At 37.2% G+C, this 14,998-nt stretch overlaps 1 protein-coding gene across 1 annotated transcript in view; it reads left to right on the top strand.

The window, feature by feature from the left end:
• Positions 1 to 14,998, top strand: part of ADAM7 (ADAM metallopeptidase domain 7) — a 64,184-nt gene that overhangs the window by 11,869 nt on the left and 37,317 nt on the right. Inside the window, exons 4-8 of the mRNA XM_006140680.2 lie at positions 886 to 964; positions 3,385 to 3,461; positions 4,732 to 4,921; positions 6,401 to 6,454; positions 8,442 to 8,513. Of these exons, the coding sequence (XP_006140742.1) occupies positions 886 to 964; positions 3,385 to 3,461; positions 4,732 to 4,921; positions 6,401 to 6,454; positions 8,442 to 8,513 (472 nt within the window). The remainder of the gene's footprint in view (positions 1 to 885; positions 965 to 3,384; positions 3,462 to 4,731; positions 4,922 to 6,400; positions 6,455 to 8,441; positions 8,514 to 14,998) is intronic.

Genomic DNA, 14,998 nt, shown 5'->3' on the forward strand with positions numbered 1-14,998 from the left:
TTATCATTTTTTTAAAGGTTTTTTTTACCATAGGGTGCATATGCTTGCTGGAGAGAGACAGTGAGAGGGAAAGGGAGAAATCACTCCCTAGAGAGAACGGCCATGCCACAACTTCTTCTCCATTCTCCTCCTTGGATTTTGGGCATGCACAGACACATGCTTAGCATGAGTTTTAAGCCAGCATGTCCTGGACATGAACCTCAGTTGGCTATGTGGTAGTCCAGCGCCTAAACCACTATGCCACCTTCCGGCCCCAGTCATGGTTATCTTGATGGTGAGAGCCACGATAATTCCCTTTGTACTATCCTATATGTTCTAAAAGTATTATAATCAATATATGTTGCTTTTGTCTAAATATATGACTGTGAGCTGCTGTATGTTAGACATACCATAAATATGACGTAATTTTTTAAAAGAATTATTTTATTTATTTATTTTTTCACGAGTTTTACCAGAGAAAGACAGAGAGAGAGAGAGAAAGTGAGAAAGCAAGCCACCAGGTCCAGGTCTCAAACCATGGTCAGCCATGGTGGGAATTCCAGTGCCTTAACCACCATGCCACCTGTTGGCCCACATCACATAATTTTTGTATTGTATATAGATTTTTACTTAGATAACACTAATTTCTGAGTTAAAAAAAATTCTGCTTTGCTAAAGTCTTTGCCAGAATCTTTTTCCAGCTTTTCAATAGTCTTTAAAAAAAGCTATTAAATTTAGGTAGAATAGCATTTTATGAGTGGGCTTGATTTTTCTTTTCTATTTTTAGTAAGAGATGCTTTTGCTGAGATTTGAAAGCATCCTGGAGAGTTCTCTAGACATGCTTGGTTATATCTGTTAGATTTTTAGAATGGACAGATCTCATTATCTCTCTACTTCATTTTTTAGGGAGTTCCTAGCCTCCAATTACAGTGAAACATACTACTCCACAAGAGGAGATGTGATCACCAGGCACCCACAGATCATGGTATCTTACAGAACCTTCCTATGTCTCTTTTCTAAAACTCTTACTTCCTGATGTGCTTTTGAGATCCAATCCTAGCTTTATAAGCTGCTCCAGAAACTGCTACATCAGAAATCAATCTTGAATCTTCTCACTGAATAATACTAGAATTGAAATTATGTCCCTCTGAACCTTAAAATAGCTAATCACATCTTACCAAACAAATCAGTGACTGCTAATATGTCAGTCTTCAGTAAACTAACTTCTGTGTGTCCATATACCATGTTGAGTCTAGGAGGGTAAATTAGGGCATCAAAAAAATACATATATATAATCTTTTTTTTTTTGTGAAAGATTTTCGCTATAGGGCACGTGCACTCACTAGACAGACAGAGACAGAAAGACAGAAAGCGAGAAATCACCCCCCCCCAGGGGGCATGGTCACACCACAATCCTTTCTCCTCTATTCTCCTCTCGGGATCTTGGGCACACATGCACACGTTCCTGGGGTGAGTTTTAAGCCACTGGGTCCAGGACACGTTCGAACCATGGTCGACTACGTGGGAGTCCAGCGACATAGCCATTACACTAACTGCTGGTCCCCATTTTTTGATTTTGCCATAAGGAGCGTGTGCTTTCTAGGAGGGCAGGAAAAGTGAGAAGTCACCTCCTGGGGTGGGGGGCTGGCACATACTCTCCTCTGCTCTCTATTCAGGCTTTAGGCCAGGCACATACTCCTCCTAGAGTGTTCCTCAAGCTTCTGGGTCTGGGACTCAAACCACACTGTTGCCATGTGTGATCCAGCCACCTTAAACTCCATGCCACCTGCTGACCCAAGTAGAGAAAATCTAGACAACTTTGAAATCTCTATCAAATTGACTTTTATGTGACCCTTGCCCAGTCATAATGTATCCTTGTTGAAGTCATTTTCCAAATGAATCTCTGTTCATTTATCATCAATATTATTTTAGATTAACATTGCACAGACTCCATTTTTATATCCTAATCCCCCTTTTTCAGAATATTTCCTCAGCAACCTTCTAAAGAAGAACAATATTCACTTTTTTTCTTCTTCTTTTTTTGGAGAGAGTTGTGCTATAGGGTGCATGCGCTTGCCAGAAAGACAGAGAGAGACAGAGAGACAGAAAGCGAGAAATCACCCCCCAGGGGGGATGGCCACACCACAATCCCTTCTATTCCATTCTCCTCTTGGGATCTTGGGCATGCACACACACACGCACCCAGCATGAGTTTAAGCCACTGGGTCCGGGACTCAAACTGAAGTCGACTACATGGGAGTCCAGCAACATAGCCATTACGCTAACTGCTGGTCCTGAGAACAATATTCTCTTACTAAAAGTATATCTTCTAAAACCTATTCCCTCAAATTAAGTATCTTCATCATCATACATTCTTAAACTAGTATAGGAGGAAAATTGGGTAACATTTTTTACAGTGGTTGGTTATTGGCTTATGAAATAGTTGAGGTCTATGTAGGCCCATTGCACCCATAAGTAAGCATTGATCAGATGGAAATGGGGAATAAAATTACTATAGGTAAACCAAAAAAAAGAGGAAGTAATAAAGATATTAATTTGAGTGGATGTAGAGGCAAGAGAAAGGTATGAGGGAAGCTCACTGGGCCAGGAGACCTAATGGTAGTGATCATCAAGACCATGGCTTGACTTCATAGGCAACTGAGACAAATTTAAAAGTAAACAGGATGGTCAGTTGGGTAATGATTTTAGGATAAAGGAGTAACAAAATTCCATAGGAAAGGCCAGTAGGTGGTATAGTGGTTAAGTACTGGACTCCCAGATGGCCAACCCCAGTTCAAGACCTGGCAATTTGAAAGTCACACCAGGAGTGTGTGCGTGCATAGCCAAAATCCCAGGAGGAGAAAAGAGGACAAGAGATTGGAGCATGGCCATCTTCCCCGGGGGATGATTTCTCACTTTTCTTCTTTCTGTCTTTCTCTCTCTTTCTTACAAGCTCACGTACCCTATGGGAAAAACCTTAAAAACCTTTTTTTTTTTTCCCTTAGGAAAAGAATCACAGCTTTGAAACTGGTGTCATTGCTTATATTTGTGAGAGAATTTATAGGTTGCTTTACATGAAGTAATCATACAATTAAGGTGAAAGATCTTTAAGCTCAAATCTTCTAAAGAAGAAATGTAAGGAATAAATGTATTAACAAATGTAAGCGTAACTTAGAATTAAAGACTAGTGTATTCTGAACAGAAAAATATATATTAGGTTGTCAGAAAAGTCAAGACTAGTGTATTCTGATCAGAAAAATATATATTAAGTTGTCAGAAAAGTCATGATACATTTTTGCATAGAAAAAACACATGACGACTTTTCTGACAACCCAATAGATATTAGGATTATTCATATATTATAAATACTTGTCCTTATATGAATAAACTCTTCTTCTATTTTAGGATCACTGTTTTTACCAAGGATCCATTATACATGAATTTGATTCTGCTGCCAGTATCAGCACGTGTAATGGCCTCAGGTAATGTAGAGTCTGTATGAGTTTTCCTATGGATTGTCAAGAATTCGCTTCATATTTCATTTTACTAACCCTGGTAAATATAAAAATTGATAGGGAAAAAGCTACTTACACTCATGGGTTTTCAGTCGTATCAGCTCCAGCCTATAATTGGTGTTCAGATTTGACAAAAAGATGTCTAATGCACAGCTCTAAGCAAGATGAGTTTTGCATTATATTATCAAGGAATTCCGATTTGGGATTACCGAGAATTGTTTTGCCTCTTCTTTCATTCTATCAGGATACTGAATTCAGAGACTCAGTCTCCTGAGCGTTCAATTTGCTAATCATCGAACTGAGTGCCAAATCCATGTATCTTGACTGATAGTTCTTCTATGAATTCCCACTAGACTACAAAGCTTCGCTAGTTTAGCTTTATATTAAAATCAGGCTGTATTTCGGGACCAACAGTTAGCGTAATGGCTATGTCGCTGGACTCCCATGTAGTCGACCATGGTTCGTGTCCTGGACCCGGTGGCTTAAAACTCATGTCGGGCGCGTGTGCGTGCGTGCCCAAGATCCCAAGAGGAGAACGAAGGAGAAGAGATTGCGATGTGGCCATCTCCCCTGGGGGGTGATTTCTTGCTTTCTGTCTCTCTGTCTCTCTCTGTCTGTCTGGCAAGCACATGCGCCCTATAGCAGAAACCTCTCCAAAATTAAAAAAAAAAAAATCAGGCTGTACTTCAGTCTCTAGAAAGTTAAAGAGTAAGGTAATTCACAAACATTTTGCAAAAACTCTAAGACTTTCAATTAGTTCACAACCACAAGTGGAAACTGCTATTCTATAGTTCCAACATTCAAAACATATTGGACTGCCAGACTTCTAAAAATCCAGGCAAACTGATTTTCAGGAAAAGTCATTAATTCAAACAAAAGCCACCTGAAATTATTTCTTTTCATTTTATTTCTTTCTTTCATGGAAGAGAGAGACACCCCGATAGGGTCCTCATATTGCAATCTACCTGCAGTCAGCATGGGATACAGGTAATCACATGCATGTGCCTGGCATGCTCAGGAAGGTCCCAGGAGGCAAATTATATTTCCCATTTGGGTCCAGTTGCAAGACTATTAAGCCAACACCTGGGCCTACCATCTCGTTTCTTTACCACACAGAGCACCCAACTACGTGCTTTTGAGGCCTTGACCCTATAGGTTCCCTGACTTGACAAAGTCAATAAAATGGAATAAAGTAATTAAAGATCTTGAATACACTTTGTATTCTCAATCTCTGCAGTGGTTTCTTCAGAGTACGTGACCAAAGATACCTCATCCAACCAGTGAAATATTCAGATGAAGGGGAACATTTGGTCTTCAAATACAACCCAAGGGTGACATATGCTGCCAATTATTCCTGTGTAGAGTCAAATTTTACCCAGAAAACTGCACCAAGCAATACTAGATCTAAAGAAGACACCAAAATGGAAGTGAGTACTTTCCCCCTCTCATTTTTACCCAAGGTAAAACATTCCTCATTCCCTTTATTATTTTAAGGGAGAGGTTATAAGTCCGGCTAATAAAGTATATGTACTACTCTTAGTCTGACACTTCATTGTCTAAAATATGAAATTTAAACTTTTCTTGCTGTTATCTGTGGGAAAAGCCTTCATTTCCTACAGATTTCAGCTTGTTCCCGTGTCAAGAGTGAGGGATGTCTACAACCCTACATATAGTTTGATAGTGTTAAGCTTATAGGTGGTTAGAAAGAGTGAAATGTACAACATCCTGAAACCTACCCCAGATATTGTCTTTTGTCATCTTCCCTGTCATTGTGGAGGTAATTGCTGACAAGCCAGGTTCTCTCCCTTTCATCAGGCCAAATGTTCCAGTGGTTAAGGGTGATTAAGGACAAGTTCAGTTTCTGGTGAAATGGTTTCCGGTGGGATGTGTTCAAGGCTTTTTGATACAACTAGTTCATTTTATTTTTTTCAGTCTCCACTAGATTTAAACTTGTAAACAACTTGATTTTTTTTTTATTTTCTTTACTTGTTCATGACTCAAACAGTGTCAGAAACATAGTATACATCTAACAGATGTTTCTTAATAAAATAATTCAATGAATAAATAATTCCTGTGTTCAAAGATAATGACAGTCAAACTTTGAAAAGTTTTCTTGTGGTTTGTCCTCAGAGAATACGTACATATACCAGTGTGTGTACACTGAAAGCGGAACATTTAGAATTACCTGGTATTTATATTTCATGAGAATAAATGGCATAATTTATATAGTTAGCCACATACACCTGTTTCTTTAGGACTGAAACTAATGCAGACTAGGAATTTGGGAAGCAGGGGTAACAGTAAAAGGAATGCAGTCAGTTCCATGTTTTAAGTCTCTGGGATAGACAAGCTAACTTATGAAGCATTTACTTTATACATGAAAAAACCCTGAATATTAAAAGTGGGATTCATGATTATTTATAGCTCTTATTTGAGCTGGAAGACCAAGCAATAAAAAAGAAAAGACAGTAAAATATAAAATGTTGCATCAGGATTATTGAAATTTGATGTAGGGAAGCTTCATAGCTTGGTAGTTAAGGCAGCTAGATCCCATGTGGCTGTGTGGTTCGAGTCCTGAACCCTGTGGCTTGAGAAACACTTGGAATATGTGTGTGCATGCTCAAAATCCCAACAGGAGGAAGAAATGGAGAAGGGATTACAGCATGATCATCCCCATGTGGGGATATTTTCTCACTTTCCCTCCCTTTCTCCTTCTCTCTCTCTGTCCCTCTCCAGTGAGTGCATGCACTGTTTCACAAATTTAAAAAAATTGATAAAGAATGTCACATGTTTAGTATTACTTATTCAGATAAAGTCATTGAATTAATGTCAGAATTTTTTTAACTTAATATGTTATGATGACAGGTTTTAACCACACGTCACTGAATTTTTTAATAAATTTTCAGAGCACCCCTAAAGAAAAGTATGTCGAACTGTTCATTGTTGCTGATGATAACGTGGTAAGTTTTCAGATGAATATTTTGCCCCTCACTAATCCTTATAAAATAAGTGTATATAAAGGCTATTGGGCCTTTTAGCAGTATAGTAAACTAATCCAAATCAGAAAATGCTCAATAACATATAACATATTAAAAAATAAAAACATGTTAACAACGTATAGTTGAGTTTTAAAAAAAGAAGTTGAAAATCTTTAATTGCTGAAAATGAAGAATACAATCCCTGTCAGAACAGTAAGTTAAACTTGAAAGTTAGTAATCCATGATACATAGAATATAGATTAAGGGAGTTGAAGAATTAAAATTCCTTTTCAGCAAAAGTTGAAATTTGGAAATGAATCCTCTGTACAATGCCCAGGCCCTAAGGTATTGAAGTGTCCCTGAAAAGTTTCACTGAAACTACAAAGGATGATAGGGAACCAGCAGTTAGCGTAATGGCTATGTCGCTGGACTCCCACATAGTCCACCGCGGTTCGCATCCCGGACCCGGTGGCTTAAAACTCACGCTGGGTGTGTGTGCATGCGTGCCCAAGATCCCGAGAGGAGAATGGAGGAGAAGGGACTGCAGCGTGACCATCCCCCCTGGGGGGTGATTTCTCGCTTTCTGTCTCTATGTCTCTCTCTGTCTGTCTGGCGAGCACACGCGCCCTATAGCGAAAACCTCTCCAAGTGTATATAAAGGCTATTGGGCCTTTTAGCAGTATAGTAAACTAATCCAAATCAGAAAATGCTCAATAACATATAACATATTAAAAAATAAAAACATGTTAACAACGTATAGTTGAGTTTTAAAAAAAGAAGTTGAAAATCTTTAATTGCTGAAAATGAAGAATACAATCCCTGTCAGAACAGTAAGTTAAACTTGAAAGTTAGTAATCCATGATACATAGAATATAGATTAAGGGAGTTGAAGAATTAAAATTCCTTTTCAGCAAAAGTTGAAATTTGGAAATGAATCCTCTGTACAATGCCCAGGCCCTAAGGTATTGAAGTGTCCCTGAAAAGTTTCACTGAAACTACAAAGGATGATAGGGAACCAGCAGTTAGCGTAATGGCTATGTCGCTGGACTCCCACATAGTCCACCGCGGTTCGCATCCCGGACCCGGTGGCTTAAAACTCACGCTGGGTGTGTGTGCATGCGTGCCCAAGATCCCGAGAGGAGAATGGAGGAGAAGGGACTGCAGCGTGACCATCCCCCCTGGGGGGTGATTTCTCGCTTTCTGTCTCTATGTCTCTCTCTGTCTGTCTGGCGAGCACACGCGCCCTATAGCGAAAACCTCTCCAAAAAAAAAAAAAAAAAGATGATAGAAATGCTCTGTCTATAGCTAGGAAGAGGGAAAATTTTATACCTGAGGAAAACATTCCTAAACCTATGCCAGGCACAGATATGAAACATGATCTTGTATTTTTCTACAGATGTAGAAATGCCAAGCAAAGTGTTGAATACAAAACCTGGTTAGAGGTTTGGTAAACTGCTAGGGCCCAAGTCAAATGTTCCATTGGGCCCCTTAACACTCAGAAATTAAGGGAGCTGGGTCTCATCCACATGGCAGACTGTGGTTCAAATTCTGACCCCTGTGATGGGGTACACTTGCACATAGTGGATGAATGTGCATGTATGCCTCAAATTTTAAATTTTGCCATAAAATCTCAAGCAAAGGTAATAAATGGGAGAAATTATACTTAAAATGTTTTATGACATTTTAGAATAGGAATGTAAAATATTTTGTAATATAATATAATGTAACATAAAAGAGGACGACGTTGGAAAGAAAAAAAGTGTTGATAAGCCAAAGCATGTCTTATAAATTTGTTATTTTATATCAAAAATTTATTTCTGCATATATTGCCTAGGTTTGGCTTTTAGACTTCTTTATCATACTAGTGAATTTTTTTCTTTGTAATTTCTCATAGTGAATGAAGCATTTAATTGAGCTTTTGTTCAATTCTTCTTATTAATCAATGTCAATATGACGTTTATATTTACAGTATCGCAGAAATAGTCATCCTCAGAGTAAACTAAGGAACCGGATTTGGGGAATGGTCAATTTTGTCAACATGGTAAGGCTAGATATAATCTGGATCAAACCGAAAGGGCAAATGAAAGGAATCTTTTAGGATAGGTCTCTGCTAGACTATTGTCACCATTCTGATGTTAAGACAACCCAAACCACAAAATCTCACCAAGTAGACTAATTAGCAACAATTTATTGAAAATATTATAACAACAAGCCCTAAGTTTTTATTGTTTAAGAAAATAACATTTAGTATTTAAATAAATTTCAATTATTGGTATATAATTATAGAACTTATGAAGCAGTTTACAGAGAATTTGAAAGCCAATCTTGCGTAAACCAAAGTTTACTATTTTAAATCACTGATCCAAAAACTGGCATAATTAAGTTTTTCTTTTTTAATATATATACTTTTAAATTTACATTTAATTACTATATATCTTTACAGTGTATAACATTGCTTTTTCTAGAGTGAATACGGTGCATATCAGTCAAGACAGACATTACCACTTACATCAGTTTTTCAAGAGGTAGTTTATTAACTACAGGTTGGCACGAAAATTATGATAACTGTTTCACTAAAACGCATTAAAATGATTAATTTGTCTAAATTAAAATGAATCTTGACACTAAAAAAATTGTGAATCATGGGGGCCAGCAGCTGGTGTGGTGGTTAAGGCACTAAAGTTCACATGGCCTACCTGGATTCAAGAGAAGGAACTGGTGACTTTCTTTCTCACTCTCCCTCTTGTTCTCTTTTTCTCTTTCTCTTTCTCTTTCTCTTCTTTCTCCTTTTTCTCTTTCTCTTTCTCTTTTCCTCTTTCTCTTTCTGTCTCTCTGATGAGTGCACATGCCTTTATCAAATAAAAAAATGATAATGATAAATAAAATAATTCTTTAAACTTTTTTTCAAGTAAATTGTCAATTTTATACCTCTTTTTTGCTAACTCCTTCTAAGACACTGCAAATCTATTATTAGGATAAAGAGGACCCATGAAATGATGCTGTAAGGAATGGTCATTTACCAGTTGAGAGACTTAATCTGCTTGTACTTTTTGGCTGTTAAGAATACAACTTCAGGGGCCAGCAAGTAATATGTTTGTAAGGCACTGGACTCCCACATGGCCAACTGTGGTTCTTTTTTTTAAGTTGTTTTCTTTTAAAGAATTATTTTATCTAACTTTGTTTTTTTACTTATTTATTTTAATTTGAACAGAAAGGGACAGGGAGTGAGAAAGCGAGAAAGCAAGCTGTCAGGACTTGAACCGCAGTCGCCATGTGGGAGTCAGTACCCTTAACCATCATGCCCCCTGCTGGCCCCACCAACCATGGTTATAGTCCTGGATATGCAGCTTGCTTTCTCACTTTCATTCTTTTTCTCTCTGTGTCTCTCTCTGGTCAAGTTTAAAAGATAATAATAATAGATAAAATTAAGCAAATAATTTTTTAAAAAAGAATACAACTACATCAAGTAGTTGCATACAGTTGTCTATGAGAACATAAATTATCACTTTATACAAATAGTGTAACAAATGGGAATGCTGAGTCATATGGAAAGTCTTCTCTAGCCATTTCCTTCAAATTTCTATGTATTTTATTTTTAATTTTTATTCAATTAGAAAATATTTCTAATGTCTCTTGAGGTTTAATGAATTTATTTTTTACATTCAACTACTGCATATCATTACAGCATACCAAATAAATTTTCCCATCATAAATACACTGTATATTGGCTTAGTCAAAGATATTATCATATGCTTTATCATCAACAGATAATTTTCCATTTTTGTGTCCCTTAAATGTTTTGCTTTTTTCTTTTTCCCCTTGATTTCCTCCCTGTTACCCTTCCCCATTTCCCACCCTCCTCCCACACTGTCTCTACTATAACCATCATTCTTCATGCTTTTATACCTTCCAATCTTTGTTTCTGCTGTAGAGTCTGGCAGACATTAGGTACATATTGAGTGGGGACATACAATGTCTCTCTTTCATATTTTGGCTTGCTTTGCTTAACAGTAAATTTTCTATATTTGTCCACTTTCTACCAAATTTCAGGGTCCCATTGTTTTATATAACTGAGTAATATTCTGTAGTATATATGCACCAGACTTTTTCAATCCATTCATCTATTCATGGACATTTGGGTTAGTTTCTTGTCTAATCAATTGTGAATAATGCCACAATAAACATGGATATGGAAGTGTTTTTCTGACAGTTTTCCTATCCTTTCTGACAATTTTCCTACCCCGAAGTGGAATTGCTGGATCATATGGTAGTTCAATTTGTAGATCTTTGAGGAACCTCTACCCTCTATATTGTCCTCCACAGTGGCTGCACTAATTTACATTCCTACTAACAGTGTAGGAGAGTTCCCTTTTCCCCACAGCCTTGCCAGCCATTATTCTTTATTTATTTATTTTTTAATCTTAGCCATTTTGACTGGTGGTAGGTGATATCTCATTGTGGTTTTGATTTTCATCTCCCTTATGATAAGGGTTGCTAAGCATTTTTTTCATATGCGTTTTGGCTATTCATGTTTTCCTTAGAGAGTTGTGTGTTCAGTTCATTTACGCATCTTTTAATTGGAATGACCATTTTTGAGGGGTCTTTGATTCAATGATTATACATAAGTATGTTAATTTTTAAATGTTTGAAGATTTTATATATATATACATATATATTCATAATTTCTAGTTTTTATTTCCTTCATAATAAAGTCTATGCTTTGTTTTATTTTAATTATTTTAAACTTGTCTACATTTGTTTGATGGTCCAGGATTTGTGCTGTCATGGTGAAGTTCATGTGTACAGTTATTCCTCAGTACCCAGTGAGGGACTGATTTAAGAAAACTACAAATACCAAATCCATGGACGCTCAAGTCCCTGACATGAAATAGTATAGTATTTGCATATAATCTAAGCACATCCTCCCACATACTTTAAGTTATGTCTAAATTACATATAATACTTAATATAATGTATGGTCTATATAAATGTTAAACTGTATTTTTTTCAGGTTTTTTCCATAAGGTATGGGTGCTTGCTAGACATAGACATAAGAGGAAAAATGAGAAATCACCCCCCCCCCCCCTTAGGGGCCTGGCCATGCTGCAATCCCTTCGCCTCCGTTCTTCTCCTGGGATTTTGGGCACACATGCTCATGTGCTTGGTGTGATTTTCAAGCCTCTGGGTCTAACCATGTCAGCCATGTGGGAGTCTAGCACCTTAACCACCATACCACCTGCTGGCTCATATACTATATTTGAATTATATTGTCTTTATTCTTGTACTTACTGTTTCTTTCCATGTATTTTTAATTATGTTTGATTGAATCTGTGGATGCAGAACCATAAATATGGAGGGCCAAGTATACCTGGAAAAAAATAAGTATCCCATTATTGCTGACTGAGGAATTTTTCTTCCTGTCCCTCTTCTACCCTGGACTTTGGGCTTTTATTGAGGATCAGTGCTTAGAGATGATCCCCTTTACGTTCTTTTCTTCGGTAGTTTCTGCGGTTCTGCTCAGGATAGTTTCCTGCATCATCTCCAGGGGTAGGTGATTTTTTTTTTTCCTTTCCTTCAGTCACAATAGGTCTTTGAGTTCTAGAGGAAAGAGAAAAAAGTTTATTGCAGTTCCTTAGTATCTTAAGGCATTTTTACTGAAGGAGAAGAAACTAGTAGACTTTGTGATCTTTTTGTTTTGTTCTGTTTAAGAAATTAAATTAGCAATTGCTCCACCTTCCAGTCTAAACATTCCTGGAGGGATTTCCTATCTCCAGCTGCCCTCCTCCGTCATTCTTGTGAATATCCAATGGAGGCCATGGAGAAGAATCTGTGCTTGTGTGTGAAATCCATTTGTTGTGGTTTCCCATGGGGTTCTGTATACACCCTCTATCCCACATCCCGCCATTAGCAACTTCTCAGCAAAGGTTGGTGACCTCCTTTTACGTGCTCAGGTGGTGCTCAGCTTCGTGTTTCCCTCATACTCAGCCACAGAGGAGATGCTCTAGTGCAACCTCTCCTGGAAAGCAACTGTCTTCCTTGTATTTTCAGGCTACTTGTTAGCTCTGTCACTTCAGCTCTGACAACTTCAAAAACAGAGATGGTTTTGTAGACTCTGGCTTTTTCCTTTTATTAGGGTAGAGGTAAAATTCTTTCCAACTCTGTATGTCTTAGATGAAGTGGAAGTCCTCCCAACTCTAAATCTTTGGCTGTGGACATTGAAAATCCTCCCTATAACTTTTCATAGGTAGGAACAGTATCGAGTGGAATGATTATATTTAAAAGTCAATTATGTTTTCTTTCATTTCTTTGATCTTGCAAGTCTCTGTCTTTATCACTTCCCTGTCATTGACCTAATGTAAAATATATTTACTTTCCCAATTCTAAAGTAAACATAAATTAAAAAAAAATATAAAATATGGCTGAACTTTTCCTAAAGATTGGCAATTTAGATTACAAGGTCACATAGCACATTATACCACAAACAAGTTAAAGTAACATAGTCCAAAAGTCCTTCAGTCTCCCTATCTGCTCACTTCCATAGAACCAATACTCATATTTCACTGGATCATCTCTTACTTTACTTTCAGTATGCATTTTATCTTGGAAATTCCAAAGTTCATTATTATGAAGAATCATTTTACTCTCACAACTTTAAAAGTCTGTGTTTTTAAAACTATCCAAGCATTTAGCAAATAAGATAAGATTTTTATTTAATTGGCTACAGTCTCTCTAGGAGAGAATGCACTCATAAGATGACAAATACTGTTTCCATTTGTACTCACATTCTGTTTCATTAACATAAAGATCACAAGAGGAGAATGGAGAAGAAGGGATTGTAGCATGGCCATCCCCCTAGAGGTTGAGTTCTCACTTTCTCTGTTTCAGGTTAAAAAAATCTTGCTCTGCAGGTCTCAACTCATAAAGTTCCTTTGTCTTTAAGATCAAGGCCAAGAGGAATGAAGGTGGGAGTCAAAGGCTCCAGTATAGAGTTCAGGTCATCATTTGACTAAGTGTGCTACTTCATGAGAATTTACGGAAGCCTAGTTTTCATGGTTCTGAAATGACCTTTTTGGTTATTTTGGTGACCTATGAAATTTAGTATATTCATATTCTGCAGATTAACAAAAGTAAGAGATTAACCAAAATAGGAAATTAATAGAAGGTTATTATTTTAAGAATGGCATGAGTAGTAAACTTCTTTTTTTTTATTTTATTTTATTATCATCATAATCTTCTTTCTATTACACTAGATTACATATAACTTTACATTGACTTCCATTGCTTTTTCAAAAGGGAATGCCATGCATGTCAGTCAATACAGAGATATCAATCTCCCCGCTTTATCATTCAATATCTTTTCCATGCTTTTCCCAATAATTATTATTATATTTTTTAAACAGTCAATCACTATTTCTCATTTTGCTTATTAAAGAGACTTCACCCATCATGAAATATTTCCCAGACTGGTTCAGTTGAGAATACTATACATGTCATCATCAACAGGTAATAAACCATATCTATTTCTCATTAACATCCTGCCTCTCTATTGTTCACTGCTGTCTTTATCCTCTTCTCTCTCCTTTTTTTTTTTTATACTTTGTTTTTTATTATAAATTTTTTCTCATCACAACACACATATGAATTTTCCATCCAAAATACACTGTGCATTGGCTCAATCAAGCACATCAACATATATGTTCTCAGCAAATGATTTCCCAATTTTTGTGTCCTGCATACCTTGCCTTTTGTTTTGCCATCCTAGGTTCCCCATCCCCACCCTCTGCCATGTCCCATCTTCCTCCTCCATTGTCCCTGACATTCATGATTGCCCTCAATGGCTTCCGCCCCCCCCCATTCAATTGTTCTACCAATGAACTCAATTAGTCTAAGTATATCCACTAGCTAGCACAGCTGACATATCCTTACACATGTATCCAAATCTGATCCTAGGCATAAACCCCAGGGAGTAGAATGAACATATTATAAAGTAGACCCCAGTTGTGTCCATACAACTCTCTTCAGTCATCAAATGTGCATTTTTTTTTCCTCCTGCTTATTACTTTTTTTATATTAAATTATATTGCCTAACACTCATTCCCTGAGTATCATCACAACACACCAAGTGTAGTTTCCCATCTAGGATAAACTACATAGTGTCTTAATCAAGCATGTCGTCACCAATACTGTTCCATTTCTACTTTCATACATATAAATATGTTTTTTATCCTATGTTTGACCCTCAGCCCTTTCCCCCTCTCCCAATTACTCTATCTCTGCTATAGACAGCTATCCTCCAGAGGGGTCATTGAAAATGCGATACCTGCGAGTAGAGGGAGAGGGGTCACGAGTCCAAAGTTTTTAACAATAGGGAAAATAGATTCCATTCAAGGTTGGATCAAGTGTGGGTCTCGTGCAGTTCCGCAACTGTAGGTGAGTCTCCATGGAATACAGTTTCAGGAAGGCGATTCTGGCAAGCAGAGTTGACCATCAGTTGATGCGGCACAGCAGCCATCTTGTGGTTAGCAG

The sequence above is a fragment of the Tupaia chinensis genome, unplaced genomic scaffold (genome assembly GCF_000334495.1).
Source record: "Tupaia chinensis unplaced genomic scaffold, TupChi_1.0 Scaffold000039_1, whole genome shotgun sequence".
NCBI lineage: Eukaryota > Metazoa > Chordata > Mammalia > Scandentia > Tupaiidae > Tupaia > Tupaia belangeri.